We start from the raw sequence: 17627 nt of genomic DNA, 5'->3' as shown, positions 1-17627 counted from the left end.
GGCAGGCCCAGAGGCCAGGGCTCAAGGCCCGGAGCCTATGTTTAAGAGGAGAGGCCTTTCGATCAAGACTTGGTTCTGCTCTTAAATCACTTCACAGATTTATTAAGAATGCACAAAGAATTTGGGCAACCAGTGTTTTCTCCTCAAGCCTGGCTGTCTGAGACTATCACAAGAGGAAGCCAGGGGAAGGCTGGCCGCCACCTTGTGGAGCAAAGGGGAGGAAAAAGCCGGACGGAAATTTCTGGCTAAACTGTCTTCAGAAAGCCATGAGTCTCCTAGTTTAAGTGGCACCCTAGGGCCCACCACACTCACAACCACCCCACGACTCCCCAGCTGTGTTCACCAGGGGAAGAAACGGAAGCTACGGTGTATACAATTTGAGATGTCTATGTTTGTATGTTTAAGTTACTTAAATTGCACAATGATGCCTGAACTCAGTCTAAAAAAGAATCAACACACACCACTGCAGGGTAATCCAATGAGGTTTTTTTTTTTTGGTTTTTTTTTTTAACAAATTTGTACAGAAAAAAAAAAAAAAAAATCCCCGGGTCACACTCTCTACCATACGCTCACCCTGTCCGGTTATGCAGAAAGTGATGGGAGCTGGGACAGGCAGCGGCCATAGATGACCCGGGATGTGGAAAAACCGCGAGTTCCCTTTGTTCTCCAGTGTATCTTGTACAAAATAATTACATTTTTTTAAACATATTTACAGAGTTTGCACAAATAGAAAATGGTTACAAATTACAACTAGGCTTGGCAAGATAAGTTTCCCCTCTCCTCTATCACTGACTAAGGCCAGAGGTACGATTGCTCTGTATTTACAGATGCATTAAAAAGTCTGTCTTCTTAGAGACCCAGATGGAGTTCATAAAAAATGGTTAAACAATCATAAATTCATTTGTAAGCTATACAAGCGATTGATGCCCATCAGTCAGTTCATGTCTTGCTCCCTGAAGAAAGACTTGAAGGTAAAAGAATCCCTTCCCCAAAAGCAAGAACACCCCTTGGCCTGTCTGCTTACAGGGGTTTGGGTTTGGGAGGAAATAGAATACAGGCAGGAAGAAGGGAGGAAGGGAATTGGTGGGGCGGGGTTGGGGGGGTGGAGGGCAGGACAACCTAGTTGAGGCAGTTTTCCTTTCTTTTTTTTTTTTTGTTTTATAAACAGCTTGGAACCAGGTTAAGCCGACTGGCTTGTAACACGCCATCTGATGGCTTTGAAAAGAACCCACAATTCCCTCGTCTCAGAGACGGAAACAGCTCAACGTGACTACAGTACAGAATGAAAGGACTCTCTGGAGACGACAAATGTTTGTAATTCTGCTGTAAAGTCTTTGCCTTGAGTGCCAAGCCCAATTCCAACAGTGCAAAACAGACTCCAGAGGCAGTGTGGGGCAGGTCAGAGGCTTGAGTAGCAGCTGTCCACCCACTGAGCGAGTCCTCGCTCCACCAGCGACCGGTTTATCAATACCACCTAGGAGAGAAAGGTCCTGGAGAGTGCGGCCACAGCACCGGGCCGGCGCGGTTCCCCCTCAGCCTAGGCCCTACCCCCGGCGCCTGAATGACCGGGCCGGGCCCGCCAGGGGTTCATGGACAGGCTCTGCCAGCGGGCGAGCAGGCTGTCCACACTCTAGTACCAAGAGACAGAGGGGAAAACCCCAAGGGACAAGGTCCAATAGAGCCCCGGGACGTCCTGCTACGGGGCCGCCACAGCTCTGCGGGGATCGTCAGCTGCACCTCCAGCCGCCACCCCCTAGATGACAGCGGCATGCCCACTCCAACTGTGCCCACCAAGAGCGTCTCTGGGCGTGACGGGGGAGAGGAGGCCAGGACTTACTTCATCTCCAACCACGCTCCACAGCTGAATCAGAGGAAGGCCGGTTGGGCTGTAGCTCGTCACCTGAGAGAACAAAACCCCCCATGGTGTTAATAAGCTACCCCAGGCCCCTCTCCTTCAAGACTGCTGGCCGACCCAGGGCGTGGGCCACGGGAAGGCAGGCACTGAAGGTCTGCTCCCAAGAAGCCGGGAGAGCTCAGAGAAGCTGGAGGCACCGGGCAGGGGCTCCCGGGACAGACTCGCCAGCCTGCCTGCACCACACACCTGAGCCAGCAGCGCCGTGTTCCCCGTCATCTCGCTCATAGCCGCGTCTGCCTCGGGGGAGAAGTGGTCATCATCTGAGGAGAGGGAAAAGCAGCGTTCGACTCTCACTGAGGCCCGGCACTTGCCACACAGCTCACAAGTATTCTCCAAGCAGACGTCACGCGCTGCCACGCAGCAGGACCTCCCGGGACAGAGCGACACCCGTGCCGAGTGCAGAGCCCCAGGCCTCCCTGGGTACGCTCGGGGTGCCTGCTGCACGCCACCCCCGGGGGACAGAGATGCTGCCTCCAGTGAAGTATCGCTGCCACCAACACTGAATCGGGGGCTGAATACACTGCTACCTCATGGAATCAGGAACACACGTCACAGGTGAGAACACGAGAGACACGGGTCAGTGGCTGACGGTCAGCCCGCTCCCACAGTGATGCAGGTGCAATTCAGACCCCGGCAGCTGGCCAGACAGTGCACTTTGCACAGCGATCCCAGGCGGGCAGGGTGCGCGGACAGCACTCCTTGTCGGATCAACACTCCCGAACAAGGACACACCCAGGGTGAGAGGCAGGGAGGACGGGGGCACAGGGCCAAGGCCTGGGAGCACCTAGGGAGGGAGCAGTCTCTGCAGGAAGCCTCTCAAAGCCGGAGGCCCAGGTGGAGGCCAGGGCAGTGGGCCTGAAAGCGGGGGTCCAGGGACCAGCACCACAGGAGAACTTGGTAGAAACGCAAGTTCTCGGGCCTCCACCCAGACCAGTCCATTGGAAACAAAGTGGCCGCAACATGCGCTGCTTAAGCCTGGAAGGTGAGAACAAGGGTCTCACAGAGAAGACCTCCTTTCAACACCTGCTGCACCCCGCCCAGGCCCGCGGCCCCACCTGTTACCTGACAGGGGCATCACGCTGTCCAGAAGCACCTCTGCTCCCTGGAACGGCAGGGTCACAAAGTCAGACCTGAAAGACAAGCAAGGCCCAAGCTCAGCCTGGACGCCATGCTGCCTCACCCCAGGCTGACGTGCCCCTCCTGCTCAGCGCCGTGACCCCGAAACCCAGTGAAGCCACACAGAGGCACACACGGCCTCGCCTGCGCAGGCCTGGCCGTGGAGGCGCTGCTTGCATTGAGCGCCCCAAGAGAAGCCGCCTCCCTTGTGCCCAACAACACCTGGACTTCTTCCACCGGACGGGCCTCTCTGCTCTGTCTCGCTGAGGCGAGGACGGGATTCGTTTGCATCATCCTCTTTCAAACAGAGTGGGCAGCAGCAGAAGAACCCGCCCACGTCCCAGGCGCCCGCTCTGCAGACACCAACTGGACTCACCGGATCTGCCGCAGCACGTCCACTTTCACCCTCTTGTAGCCGCCATAGTCGACGTAGCGAATCTCGACCTCATTGGTGTCCTCGTAGGCGGCCACCACCTGGGCTCGCCACCAGGCCCCGTCCACACCGGGGGCAGCACAGATGACCGTTACTGCGGGCAGACGAGAGCGTGTGCCCAGAGCCAGCACAGGGCAGGGCAGCCACAGGCCCTCCCGGGCCCAGCACGGACCAAGGGCAAGGCCTGCCAGCCGTGCATCTCTGCTGCCCCCAACGCCCCCAGACCAGAGAGTACCCATCCGCACCTCTTTCTCTGAGACGTTCTCTGAGGCCAAAGGCAGACACAGATTCCCAGATATTAAGCCAGGTAAATTTCAGAATTCAGGGAATGGACCAGCACCTGCCTTCTACTCTGAAGGGAATGTCCCAGAAAGAATCCAGAGCCTCCAGTGCAGCAGACCCCTGGCTAGCTGCCAGGGCCTGCTCTGGCCCACCGCAGACCAGACCGAGGGCTCCCAAGCCCAAAGCCCACTTCTGGCCTTCGCTTCAGGACGGTGCTGAGAGCAGGAATGCTTGGGGCAGCCAACCAGGCCAGGGAGTAAGTGCCCCCTGAGCGCCACCAACCCCGGCCTGGGGCAAGGGCGGGACCTGTGGCACGGCTGGCCACGCTGTGTCCTGACCCTGAAGGGCAGGCTCCAGCACAGCCCAGTCGCCTCCTGGCCTCCAGTTCTGTCTTCACTTCTGGGTTGAAGCAACATCAGGGAACCTGACACTATTCCTCCAAAAGGAAAACCTTAATATAAAATGCCCCCCAAAGTTCAAGTGTTCCTTATGTCTTAAAGCCCACTGGGGGCTTCAGGTCAGGAGTCTCTGATGGGGCAGGTTAGAGACATTAGATCTCTGCTAATGAGGGCGACAAAGGAAACTGAGCTCTGGGGCAGGGGCCACCTGGGCAAGTCACTGACTCCAGAGTCTTTGTTTTCTCACCCGTTGACTGGAAATGCCCCAACCCGCCGTCACCAGACTGGGACCATTTATGAGAGCGGCGTCCGCAGCAGGCACTGTGCATGTCTGACACACACAGTAGCCACCCCGATTCCCAGACCCCATGGGCTCCACCTCCCTCAACAGGCGAGCAGTAGAGCTGAGACCAGAACCCTCGTGCCAACTCTATTCTGACCCCTTCTCTCCATCAGCCTGTGGAAACACCAGCTTGAGCTAGCCAGGAAATGGAGCCCAGCGCACCCCAGGCTGACACCAAGAACTCAGGGACGCTATTCCCAGGAAGAGCCCCAGAACAGCCTCCTGCTGGTTAAAACCATGGGCAGAACAAGAGGAGACTCCCCAAACTTCTCCCCGAGCCTGGCCAGAGTGCAGGCGCCCCACTCCGGCCCCGAGGGCAGCGCTTACTCTCCACCGGGGTGGGCAAGGTGGGGATGCCAGGCTGAGAGTAGCAGAGATACATCTGCTGGTCCAGGCTACGCAGCGCGTGGAAGGTGGGGTGAGTGTGCTGCTGCACAAACAGGTGCCCGGCGTTGACCTGGTTGACCACGATGACCTCCACAGTGACGCCGTCCGGAAGCATGAGCTGCAGAGAGGGGAGGGGCGTGTGCACTCAGCAACCCTTCTCACACCTGGGATAAACTGAGGCCCCAGGGCAAGACTCCGAATTGGCACATCTTCGGAAAAGGCAGAGCAAACCAAAGCAACGTGGCTCCTAGACAACAGAGGTGTAAGGAAAGCTCTCTTACGCCGTTCAAAGTGTTTGGCTCCCCTGTGGCCCTGGCCCTGCAACACCCCACGTAACCACAAGAGGTGGCCTCAGTTCAGCTGGGCAGGGAGGCCCCCAGGCGTCCACAGTGGATGGAGCGTCTGGCCGCCCACGGGCCTGGGCACAGCTTCTGCCCAGTCCCCCTCTTCTCCAGACTCTGTAAGGCCCAGGGAAGGCAAACAGGAATGGGGTGGCCACTGAGAACAAGAGTAAGAGATGGTCAAGCCTGAGGGCCGCTCCGCCAGCTCCCTGGAACGGCAGCTGACCCCAGGAGCGCCAGCGTGACCGTCGGCCTCTCTCCAAGCTAAGGCAACACCGAGGTGCTATGGACACAGAAGGGGATCCACGCCACCTCCCAGCCAGGCGGCCACAGAAAGAGCTTCGGGTGAGAGCTCCGCGCTGACCCCCGGCCCCGCGGGCCAACAGTCATGGCTCCAGCCACTCAGAGCCCAAGGAGAGGAGGCCTCACCAACCGCTCAACTACCTGAAAGAGAGAGCGCGGGCTTGGGGCCAAGCCTCACAGGAAACCCCGAGGATTCAGAAGTGAAGCGTGGAGTGGGGCTCAGCCTACTCCCGGATATCCACAAGAAAGGAAGGGACACCCACCCCTTCCCCCAAAGCACAAGGGTACTGGGAGGGGGAAAGACACAGGATGAAAAGGCCAGCATCCTAAACGTTTTCTTGGAGCGCACACCCACCCTACATGTGAAATGCAGTGTTCTTAGCCTTCAGAAACCTACAGTTCTGCTCCCAGTGAGACGAGGCTCCCAGGGCTGGAGGCGCACAGCAGGATGGGGTGACAGGCCCAGAGGCCCCACAGTGCCAGCTCCTCTGCGAGGGCTCCCGGGGGTGCAGGGGGAGCGGGGCTTCTTTCCCTTTATGACCCAGGTGCCCCTCGTGAGGATGCAAGGGGAAGGGCCTCCTTCACCAGGGCCACCACTGGACCCGACTCCACCGGAGGGGTCCCTGAACCAGGTCTCAGGGTTATCAGGACAAGGCACAGCTCAAAGGCATCCCAAGCCAGCCTGCACATGGCCAGTCAGGAGGGAGTAGTCCTTTCCAGGCAACTGCCTAGAGAACAGACTGCCCAGGTGGCAGAGGTGGGGAGAACGGTCCTTCCAAGCAGGGACCGAGAAGCCTCTGGCTTCCTACAGCACCCTGGCCCCCAGCCCAACCCAGAGAACTAAAAGCAGAGCTGACCGATGGCCAGAGGTGAAAGGGCAGGCCGCAGTGTGCCCCAGCCTTCCTTGCCCACGGCCTCGGGGGCTTCCACCTAGGGCCAGCCTGGAGGAAGGGGCATGCTCACCCAGGAAGTCATTGGAAGAGAAGGCAGTGCCAGCGAAGGCAGCGGGGGAGCGTAAATGTTGGTGAGGTTCAGTTCTTTGAACTTCTTGCCAATCAAGTTCAGCGCCTTGTCCACATGATGCTGAGAGCCTGAATGTGGGGCCAGACCACAGTCACAGGGCTCAGACAGAGAGCAAAACTGAACTCAGGCCCACCCCGCACCGCACTGGACTTTCCCCAGAGTTCAGGTGCACCTTTAAGGTGCCAAAATGCCAAGCCTCGCCTTAGGGTGAAACACATCTAAGGCTGGAAGCCTGTCGCCCTTTCACATTTGGCCTCTACTGTTTATGACTGCACTAATGCAACAGGAGCTTAGCTGACGGGGAGGGCCGGCCTTTGTCCACCATCAGCCCAGGACCCCTGGCCAGTCCCCGAGTGCCCACCCCTTTCCCGCCAGAAGATCTGGGGGATCACAAGTCTCCTTCAAATCCCGGAAGTGATGAGGCTAACAGGAAGACTCGCCCACTCCCTTCACCTGGGGTGAGAAGCAGGGTTTTCTATTCAGAGACTTAGATTTCAAAAGGGAGCAAGTGGGACTCAAATGCTTCAAGTCACTTATGTTCCAGGTAAGAAAACTGTCATAAAACCCAGGCAGCGGCTGCCACTGACCTTCGATGTGGCAGACCTGGATGTTCTGGGTGTAAGGCAGGGTGGAGATGTAGATCTTGGCACCAGATGTCTGCTTGAGAAAACTCACGTAGCGTCCCTGCTTGCCAATCAGCCGACCAACCAGGTGCTTCGGGAGAGAGAGAGAGGTGAGAGGGTTAACAAGAAGCCAAACTCGAGCATCCCCAAGACCCGTCCCTGCTTCACACCAGGTCAGGCTCACACGTATTCTCGGCACTCACTCACCAGGCACTGTTCTGAGTGCAAAACAAACAGCATCAGTTTATCACCATTTTACAGTTGATGGAACAAACCCAGAGAGGTTAAGTTAATTTGGCCAGGCTCACACAGCTACTGGCTTCCCTGATAGCTCAGCTGGTAAAGAATCTGCCTGCAAAGTGGGAGCCCTGGGTTCAATCCCTGGATGGGAAGATCCCCCAGAGAAGGGAAAGGCTACCCACTCCAGTATTCTGGCCTGGAGAATCCCATGGACTGTATAATCCATGGAGATACAGTCCATGGGGTCGCATAGACTCGGACTCAACTGAGCGCCTTTCCCTTGCACACAGCTACTGAGCAGCTGCACCAGGCAACAGGCAGTTTCCATTTCCTCCCCAGCAATGGGGCTCACACTCAGAGGCTGCAAAGGCAGCATTTTCTCCTCCTAGACACTGGGATGTTTCTAAGCACAAGGTTGGATTTTTGAGGCCTCTACCTCTCCAAGTCTGCTCAGGTCCAAAGAATGGCCTCAGATCGAAAACAAAGGTCTAAAACCCTTGGGCTCCTGCTGCCAACTCGAGCACACGTACCCTGCGGGCCAGAGGAGCCAAACTCAGCCCAATATAAGACAAACCCTGAAGCAATCCCCAGTGACCCCACCCGGTGGAGCTGCTAGAGACACAGTCACTCTGCACCCAAAGCTGCCGAGGTGTGCCCTCTGCAAGCCCTGAAGGAGAGAAAAGAGGGCAGCTCTGCCTTCAGGGTCACTGGGGGAAAGGCATAACCAAGGGGGCCAGCCATGTGGGTCAAAGCAGCCTGCCTGTCCTCGAGGTCACACCAGGCCAAGTCTCCACCTCGGCAGGAGGCTAAGAGCCCAGGAGAATGCAGTTGGGCAATTGTTTCTGAGCCCCTAAGACAAATGTCAAGATCAAGCTAATAAGATGTAAGTTAGAAAAGCAAGAAGCTAGAAATCACTTAAGTACCCAGGAATTGGGGGACTGGTGAAGTAAACTCACATTCACACAATGAATCATGCAGTTAAAATTCCATTTTCAAAGAATAACACAGGAAAATTAAGTTGTTAAATATTTAAAAGCATTAATTAAAGCAACATAATCTTAGTTTTGTTTAAAAACCACAGGGTGCAAGATGAGAAGGAAATAAAAGTCTTCCTAGTCACTCCCGGGGGTAGGGTTAAGCTGATTTTTGTTTTCTTCCTACACTGCTATATTCTTCAAGCTCTCTAAAATACGGATTTATGCTGTTCTCAATTATAAAATGCAGTCTGCGTTGGAGAGCGCGAGGAGAGCATGCTGAGGGGACTCCTGGCCAGCCCCTGCCCTCAGCCTCACTTTGCTAGCATCTCCAAACTGATCTGAGCCCTGCACACCAAGAAGAGCCCAGAGGAGGGGAGGAGCCGGGGAGTGTGAGAACGCCACCCCCGAGGGCAGCTGAAGGTACTCCGCGCTGCAGGAGCTCTCCAGACTTGGGCAAAGCAGAGCATTCCCACCCCTTCGGCCTCCGGCTCCCCAGGGGCTTCTCCTGGTTTAGGTGCCACCCTTGGCCCCCTCTCCCAAGCCTGCTGACCCGGGGCCCGGGGCCACTTAGTGCTCGCAGCCCTTACCTTTGGCACCTCGATCTCCCAGATGATCAGGTCAACCTTCTTGGGACTGGAGCCTGCCTGGGCATTCTGGAAACCGTCAGGATTCCTGAGGCCACAGCAGCTGTCCACCGAGTCCATGCTGTTCCCGTCTGAACCTGCAGGGGAGGAAGCAGCGCGCACAGACACGGGCCCAGAGCAGTTAATAACGTACTACTTCCAAACGTGCACTCCCCGGAGGCCCCCGCCCCACGCCCCCTCCTCAGGCTTGGCAGGTGACTGTCAGCTCGCAGTCTAGAAGGCTCAGAACAGCCCCAGTGAAAGGCGGACTGGGGGTGTAGACACACCTAATTTTAGCCTGTCACTTACAGCCCCACTTGCTGAACTGGCAGGCGCGCCCAGCACAGCTGCTGGAGCAGAGACAAGTGGTGAACTGGGAAGAAACTGATGTTGGCTCAGCAAGGGGAGTCCATGGGGCGGGGGAGGGGACAGGCCAGCCGGTCCCCAAGGTCTCGGTGGCCTGTGCCTGGTGTAAGTCCTGGTGGAGCCCAACTGGTCATAGCTGGTCCACACACAACCAAGCGGCCCCTCCGATGAAGGGCCCCTGGGCACCAAGGTCCCAGGCCCGGGCACTCCGGCGGGGGCCTTCAGCCGAGCAGAACTACAGAGTCCCCACTTTCCCTTTTCCCAGTCAAGGCCGGGAAGAGTGGGCGACAGGAGGAGGGCCCCTCCCTCTGCTGAGGCCTGACTCGCGCACTGCTGAAGGCTCTCAGGGCTCCCGGTGGGTCTTCAGTTCTGAGAGGACACCCCCATTCAGGGTCTGTCAGGGGGCCCACAACCCAGGCACGGGTCAGACGGCTTCAGAAAAGTGGCTCTGGCTGAAGTATGGAAGACTCGACTGCCAGAAATAGGTCATTCCTGAGAGGCTACTAACTAGGCTATCTTCCACATGGTTTCTCTAGGCCCTGGACATAATCCCCTACAAAGCGACCCCGGCCCTGCCTGGACAGAGGAAGCAGGCACTCCTCCCAGCTACGGCGAGGCGCCTCCCTCGACACTAGGGGCTTCACGCTGGGAAAACCACCCTTCTGGAGAGAAGTCTGCTTAGCCGACCTGGCCGATGCAGGCGCGGCTTGTACCCGGCCCCCAACTGCTGACCGACCAAGCAGGACAGGCCTCCACCCTGATGACACTTAGAGGGGGCTCAGACCACACCGCGACTCCCACCAGCCCCCACCTGCTGTGCCCAGGCCCCACTCCCGCCCACCACCCCTCCTCTGCGGCCTAGACTCATCCCAGCAGCCGCCACTGCCAAACTGGGGTCCACATGACGAGGCTGAGGGCCTCCTCTATTTCCAAAAGATTTCCATCCATTTTAAGATGCTTTAGAGTAACTTTTTAAAAGTAATTTAACATCCCTGAAGTCGGGTGCATCTTACGGCCTCTGACTTTTCTACACTGGTGGCTGGCAGCACCTTCCTATCACAGGTACACACGAAACAGCAGTGTCTCAGTCAGTGACAGCACCTTACAGGTGGCAACATGTGCGGCACAGCAGATGCTGAGAGCACTAAAATCCCCAGCAAGGGCCCCAACCGTCCTGGGGCTGAAACAACAGGGAACACCTCCAGGACAAGCAGGCTGGAGGCCCGCAGAGGAACCCGCGGCCTCTTTCTGTGAGACAAGTGCAAATACCCTAGGGAAGCTGCAAAACCAGGGTCAGGAGCTGCTGACCTGTAAGTGAGCGGTCTGAACTGTCTACGCTGGGGTCAGCACTCGAAAAACCCACTGGACACTTCATTACCAAAGTGCCCCTTTCCCGGGGGTGGAACTGCAGCTGCACAGAAAGGAAATGGCTGAGGTTCTCTGTGAAGGAATAGGTGACAGCAACAGGCAGGAAGGCGTGAGCCTCCCGCAAGGATTCGAGGCTGTGGCCATCTCTGGGCACTAACCCCGAAAGAGCTTCTGGAGAAGGAAAGCAGGTGAAGACATGGGAACAGGCACATTAATTAAAAGGAAATAATCCACTGAAAAAGCTCGCCCATTCTTGGTACTCAAGGGGATTAAAGCTGAAGGGGCCTCTCCGTCTTTAAAAAAGCTATTAGGAAGTTAGTGCGTAAAGACAGATCAGTATACTTGAGTTGGGCGAACCCAACTTGGAGCTGGTTCCTTCGGAAGGGCTGGGAAGGGTCCCTGGCTGCGGAACCAAGTTACAGCTCCCGCGGCTTTGGGGTTCGGGGCAGCATTCACTTCTCAGCTGCCCACCAGCTCTCCACTGTACCCCGATTTCTGCAAGCCGCTGGGACACAGTATGGAAGAGCACCGTGGCTACAGAAGCAGCAGAGGCCGACCAGCACCTTTCCCGGCTGAATGAAGGGGACACCCGAGGCCCGCCTACCTCCCGAATGGTCTGCTTCCGCGTCCACAGTCCATCCGTCCTCGGTCCCCAAGTCTGACAGCTCCCCCTTCAGCACCCCATTGCTTACGGGCACAGTACTTTCAGGCAGCGGTGGGGTGGCGGCCTCGCCCCTGGGGCTGGGGGCAGTCTCCGGACAACAGTCTTCAAGCCCCGAGGTGCTGGCAGAATCTGAGTGCTTCCCGGAGGTGACAGCACTGTCCCCTCCAGGGACAGCCTGGCCGCCATCAGGCACGCAGGGGACACGGGTGGCCTCTTCCCCGGGGCCGCCTGCCTTGTCCAGCAACTCGCGGAGGGGGGCGGCCGGCGGAGGGCAGGGGGCCAGGGAGATGTGGTGTGCAGAGTTCTTTGGCTTCCTGTCCTTGGTGGGGCTGGACAGAGGGCTGCTCAGGCAGCTCACGTAGGTCTTTGGTGCTGGCAGGCCCCCTGCCGGAGGCTCTGCGGAGGGGACAGCCGTGTCCCCAAGACTCACGGCTGCCTCCGCCTCAGCCAGGGTGGGCTCCGAGGCCTCCAGGCCCAGGGGGGTTTTCTGGCTGGCGGGGGCACAGCTCTCCTCCTTCGGCCCCTGGGGCTGGGCGGCTGAGGCCTGATACACCCGGCCCGCGATCCTGCCCATGGTGGTGGCCAGCACCTCCTCAGTGGCCTCCAGGATCACTTTGGAGATGATCTGGAAGGCAGCCTGCTCGATCTTCTCGCTTCTGTCCCAGGTCTCCTCCCCGCCCTGCTCCTGGGGAAAGGCTCCATCCCAGGCTCGGCCCGCCTGGCCCCTCGGCGCCAGCGTCTCCTCAGGCACCGGCTCCGCCACAGCCTCATCCAGCAGGCAGCCCGGGCCCTTCTCTCCCGCTCTGGCCTCCCGGCCACTCTGTAACTCTAACTCAGGGGCTGGCTCACAGGCCGCCGGCCCTTCCTCCAGCACGTTCTCTCCCAGCACTGCGTCCCCGGTGCCTTCGGTGCCCCCTGTCTCCCGGGCCTTCTCTCCGATGCATGGTTTTTCCACGGGGGCTGCAGGCTGGCCCTGAAGGCCCTGTCCCCCCGGCCGGCCCAGCACGGCCTCTCGCTTACACACCTCGACTGCCTCGTGGGGGAACGGAAGGCCCTTGGGAGCTGGCAGAGGACACTCCAGAGGGACAGCCTTGGCTTCGTCGCCCGAAAGGGCGAGCTCCACCTCCTTGCGCGCTCCCGGGCGGAGTCTCGTGTCCGCGGGGTTGGGAAGGCTGCCCGAGGACTCGGACCTCCGGCACGCCGGCTGTGCCCGCAACAGGGCCGGCGGCTCCGGCGAGGGCCTGCCGCTGCCGCACAGCTCCCTCTCGGGCGGCGGGCTGGCTACTCCAGGCCGCGCGTTTTCTGCTGCGAGCGCCTCCTGGGCCACAGGGCCGGCCCGCAGCGCCACGGCACCGGCCTCCGCTGCTCTGTCGTGGCTGTCGAGGGGCTCTTTTTTACGGGAGAAAAACCACCACCAGCCGAGGAGCGCCAGCACTCCAGGCAGGGCCAGGGGGAAGAGTGAGCGGAACTGGATCGTCATCCTGGAGGCGTGGAGCAGTTACACCTGTGGGGAGAGGAGAGCAAGGGGGAGCCGTGAGAGCTGGCGAGGGCTCCTGATGGGGCTCCGCCCAGGGAGGCCAGCTGCGCCCACGGCCCACGGAAGGCGCGGCCTTCCCTCTGGGCGCACCCCGGCCTGTGACCTACGCGGGGGTGGTGGTGGAGGCGCTGCCCCCGGCCTGCTGCCCGCTCATCCAGGCACACTCCCCTGAAACACACTGAGCCAGCTCCTGAAACCAAATCCTTTCCTGCATCACTTCTTGATGCCCAATTCTCCCTAGGTTCGCCCCCCCACCCCCACCCCAAGGGACTAGCTGTGTTTAGTGTTTTCATTCTCTGAACTCCCAGAACACTTCTATTCAGGTGGTATTGGAGCACTTTTAAATACCCATGGAAATCCATGTGGACACGTCCCTGGCAAGCATCCCCCAAATCACCAGCCAAGGAAACAGTAGTTACGCCACAATTAAGTCAGAACAAAGGACGAGTGAGATTTTTCAAGGGATGGGGGTGCCCCAAGGCGAGGGACCAGCAACACACACAGGGCTGTGGAAATCAAGTCATTTGAGAGTCAAGCTGTTCCAAGGGTTCAATGCGGCTCCTGCACCCACTGCAGAGGCTGCACTTTGTTCTGCAGTCAACAGAGAACCAGCTTTGGTTTGCAAAGAACACACACTCCCAAACTGTGCTTCTAGCTTATTACAGGAGCATGTCAAATGAAAGGAAGCTGAATACCTAGTCTGTCAGATCCAGGCAAAGAGGAATAAGAGCCCAGAAGAAGGCAGTAGACCAGAGACAGGAAAAAAACTCAGCTTTCTCCACCTGTAAGATGGGGACACGCTTTGTAAGGAATAGCTGGTATAAGATCAGTTGCGACAGACATGAAATGCTGGTAAAGCAGGGTTAGCTCTCATGAGAGGTACGTGACTAACGTATTCTACAATACACACTTGCATGCATTGCCTCCCTACCAGCAAAATTTATTTTGTCTGCAAAAATGACAAGAATCCTTAAAACGAAAAATCCTCCACTGTTATGGTGAATTATTCCTTAATGTGGTTTGTGCTTTGTTGTGGATATAAGTGAATGCTTTAACAATTCTTTGTTAAATTTGGACTAGTTTAATTGGGGCTTCCCCTGAGAGAGATGGGAATACCAGACCACCTGACCTGCCTCTTGAGAAACCTGTATGCAGGTCAGTAAGCAACAGTTAGAACTGGACATGGAACAACAGACTGGTTCCAAATAGGAAAAGGAATACGTCAAGGCTGTATATTGTCACCCTGCTTATTTAACTTCTATGCAGAGTACATCATGAGAAATGCTGGGCTGGAAGAAACAAGCTGGAATCAAAATTGCCTGGAGAAATATCAATAACCTCAGATATGCAGATGACACCACCCTTATGGCAGAAAGTGAAGAGGATCTAAAAAGCCTCTTGATGAAAGTGAAAGTAGAGAGTGAAAAAGTTGGCTTAAAGCTCAACATTCAGAAAACGAAGATCATGGCATCCAGTCCCATCACATCATGGGAAATAGATGGGGAAACAGTGGAAACAGTGTCAGACTTCATTTTTGGGGGCTCCAAAATCACTGCAGATGGTGACTGCAGCCATGAAATTAAAAGACGCTTACTCCTTGGAAGAAAAGTTATGACCAACCTAGATAGTATATTCAAAAGCAGAGACATTACTTTGCCAACTAATGTCCGTCTAGTCAAGGCTGTGTTTTCTCCTGTGGTCATGTATGGATGTGAGAGTTTAACTGTGAAGAAGGCTGAGCGCCGAAGAATTGATGCTTTTGAACTGTGGTGTTGGAGAAGACTCTTGAGAGTCCCTTGGACAGCAAGGAGATCCAACCAGTCCATTCTAAAGGAGATCAGCCCTGGGATTTCTTTGGAAGGAATGATGCTAAAGCTTAAACTCCAGTACTCAGGCCACCTCATGCAAAGAGTTGACTCATTGGAAAAGACTGTGATGCTGGGAGGGATTGGGGGCAGGAGAAGGGGACGACCAGGATGAGATGGCTGGATGGCATCACTGACTTGATGGACGTGAGTCTGAGTGAACTCCGGGAGTTGGTGATGGACAGGGAGGCCTGGCGTGCTGCAATTCATGGAGTCACAAAGAGTCGGACACGACTGAGCGACTGAACTGAACTGAACTGAACTGAACCGTGCCTCAGCAGTTAAGAATCCACCTGAAAAGCAGGAGATGTGGGTCACAATCCTTGGGACAGGAAGATGGCCAAGAGAAGGAAATGGCAACCCACTCCAGTATTCCTGTGTGGGAAATCCCAAGGACAAAGGAGCCTGGCAGGCTACAGTCCACAGGGTTACAAAAAGACAGACACAACTTAGTGACTAAACAACAACTAGTTGAATTTATTTACATCAGTGCACTCTGGAAATACCAGAGCATGCTCTTGTTTCCTAGGTGGTTTTAATGTTCAGCCAAGGCAAAGAAAGTTCAACCACTGCAAAAACAGGCCTGGAAACTTTGCTTCTCGAAGTGTAGTCTATGGACCAGAAGCACTGAGCATCACCTGAGAACCTGCTGCCCACCCTGGCCCCACTGAATCACACGCTGTCATTTAACAGGACCACCAAGGATTCCCCCGCACACGGCAGCCGGGGAAGGGCTCCAAGAAAGAGTGTTCTGCTCCGAAGTGAAGGGGCTGGGGACCAGTCATTTCCAGAAACTCCCGTGTCTATAAAGAGAAACCTTGCTAATATTCAAAGATGAAGCAATGGGACTGGAAAACACAAAAGCAAAGCTAAGCAACGGCCGGGGCTCAGAAGACTATTAATCCCTTCAGGCAGAAAGCTTCAAAGATGCTACCTTGGAGCTTCAGCTTCAAACACAACCTCACCAGATGCCTTCCCCTGCACTGCTTAATCCTCAACTACCTGGTTTGGAATACATATTACCATCCTAAAGGTCAAAATACCTCAAGGGGCTGAACTTGGGTCTACTCCACATTAAATCCAGAACCCAAGGGTGTGTGCAAACAAGGCATCGTACAGAACAAGGAAAGAAGTTTGTACTTCTCTTAAAACTTAATGATCCTACCCTATGATGGCCAAATCCCACACCCAGAATCTTTCCTTAAAAAAAAAAACACAGGCAGACGTCTGTATGTATTAAGAATGTTCACTGGGAACTCAGGGTTGTTGGGGGGGAAGGGTGGGAGGAAGGGATAGTTAGGGAGTTTGGGATCGACACATACACACTGCTCTATTTTAAATGGATAACCAACAAGGACCTACTGTATAGCACATGGAATTCTGCTCAGTGCTATATGGCAGCCTGGATGGGAGCCTCCGTTTGGGAGAGAACGGATGCATGTATATGAAGGGTGGAGACTCTTCACAGGTGTTCAACTGAAACTACTACAACATTGCTTGTTAATCATCTATACTCCAATATAAAATAAAAGGTTAGAAAAAAGAACGTTCACTGGGGTATCATTTGAAGCAAAACTCAGAGGAATGACTGCTAAGTATATAGCAGAACCTACGCATATACCAGTTTTGGAGAAGGAAGCTGATCTCATGTACTGACATGGGAAAATTGCCATGATACAGAAAACAAAAGCTGCAGACCACTATGCCTTTGTGATTACGTTCACATAATCTCAAGGAAGACCTGGGGAAGATCCACATCAGGCCTCCTGGTTGTGGAAGGGGGGAGGTTTGTACATTGATCTTGCATCCTGCAAATCTTCCCAGACTTGTCTATTTATTTATCCTTATCTGTAAGTAGAGACAGTCTTCTTTCTTTCAGGAAGAGAATTTTAAACTTCTTTAACAGAGATTCTCCAACTTGGCTGCCTGTTGGTATCATTTGGGAAGCTTTAAAACCACAAGGTGGCATCCAGATCAATTAAATCAGAATCTCAGGGTGAGACTTGGATGTCAGGTTTTGTTTTTTAATCAACCCAGGTGATTTCAATGTGCAGTCAAGTTGGGGAATCACTGTTCCCTAACAACCTGCGCACACCCCAAAAAAGGTGAGAGATTAAGGAGAACTGCTTTGTGTTCAATGTCTTTCACATAAAAAATTTAAAAAATGAAATTTAAGAAAGGAAACAGGTTAGGGGGGAAGGGGGTACTCAGGATAAGGCAGTCCGTCCCTGGCCTGTTATCAGATCAAGTCCCACCCAACAGATCGCATGCAACAAGAAGTGGGACTCTGGGGCTGGGGTATGAACCTAGGTTTTCTTCTCATCAGCAAATTCATATTCTACTTCTTCATTAATTCGGCAATCCCAAAGTTCATAGCTGTGATTCCCATCGTATTCTAGCCATTCTCTACTCCCAGGTAAGAGGTTAAATGGATTGGGACGGAGAGGAAGAAAAAGAATCCTACGTCTTAAAAAAAAAAAAAGAATCCTACGTCTTAACAACTCAGAGTGGGCAGTCTCCTCACTTTATATACCAGGGGCCCAACTTTTACAGTCTTGAAAATTAGGGTGTAAGTGGGGAGCTGCTATCCAAGATACAAACTGCTTCTCAAAACAGCTGGGAGAACCCACTCCCCACTCCCTTGGAACTGAAGCTGATGGCAGGGGTCTGCTCTCCCGCAGGCCCCGCCCCACTCCTGGATCAGATCTGTGCTACCATGAGGCAGAGGTCAGACACAGACCCCCGTCGAGCTTTGGTCCTGCACCCTGGACACGCACACCACAACCCGCCCCGTGCCAGGCCTCCCCTGCCGCCTCCCCGTTC

At 55.4% G+C, this 17627-nt stretch overlaps 1 protein-coding gene across 1 annotated transcript in view; it reads right to left on the bottom strand.

Moving 5' to 3' along the window:
• Positions 1 to 539: 539 nt before the first annotated feature.
• Positions 540 to 17627, bottom strand: part of AKAP1 (A-kinase anchoring protein 1) — a 31231-nt gene continuing 14143 nt past the window's right edge. Inside the window, exons 2-11 of the mRNA XM_068977717.1 lie at positions 11343 to 12906; positions 8969 to 9102; positions 7129 to 7255; positions 6482 to 6609; positions 4815 to 4992; positions 3408 to 3558; positions 2978 to 3045; positions 2102 to 2175; positions 1838 to 1900; positions 540 to 1474 (exon numbers count right to left, since the gene is read on the bottom strand). Of these exons, the coding sequence (XP_068833818.1) occupies positions 1400 to 1474; positions 1838 to 1900; positions 2102 to 2175; positions 2978 to 3045; positions 3408 to 3558; positions 4815 to 4992; positions 6482 to 6609; positions 7129 to 7255; positions 8969 to 9102; positions 11343 to 12882 (2538 nt within the window). The 5' untranslated portion in view covers positions 12883 to 12906 and the 3' untranslated portion in view covers positions 540 to 1399. The remainder of the gene's footprint in view (positions 1475 to 1837; positions 1901 to 2101; positions 2176 to 2977; positions 3046 to 3407; positions 3559 to 4814; positions 4993 to 6481; positions 6610 to 7128; positions 7256 to 8968; positions 9103 to 11342; positions 12907 to 17627) is intronic.

This window comes from Capricornis sumatraensis, chromosome 8, assembly GCF_032405125.1.
Source record: "Capricornis sumatraensis isolate serow.1 chromosome 8, serow.2, whole genome shotgun sequence".
Lineage (NCBI taxonomy): Eukaryota > Metazoa > Chordata > Mammalia > Artiodactyla > Bovidae > Capricornis > Capricornis sumatraensis.
This window is presented reverse-complemented; position numbering and strand designations above follow the sequence as displayed.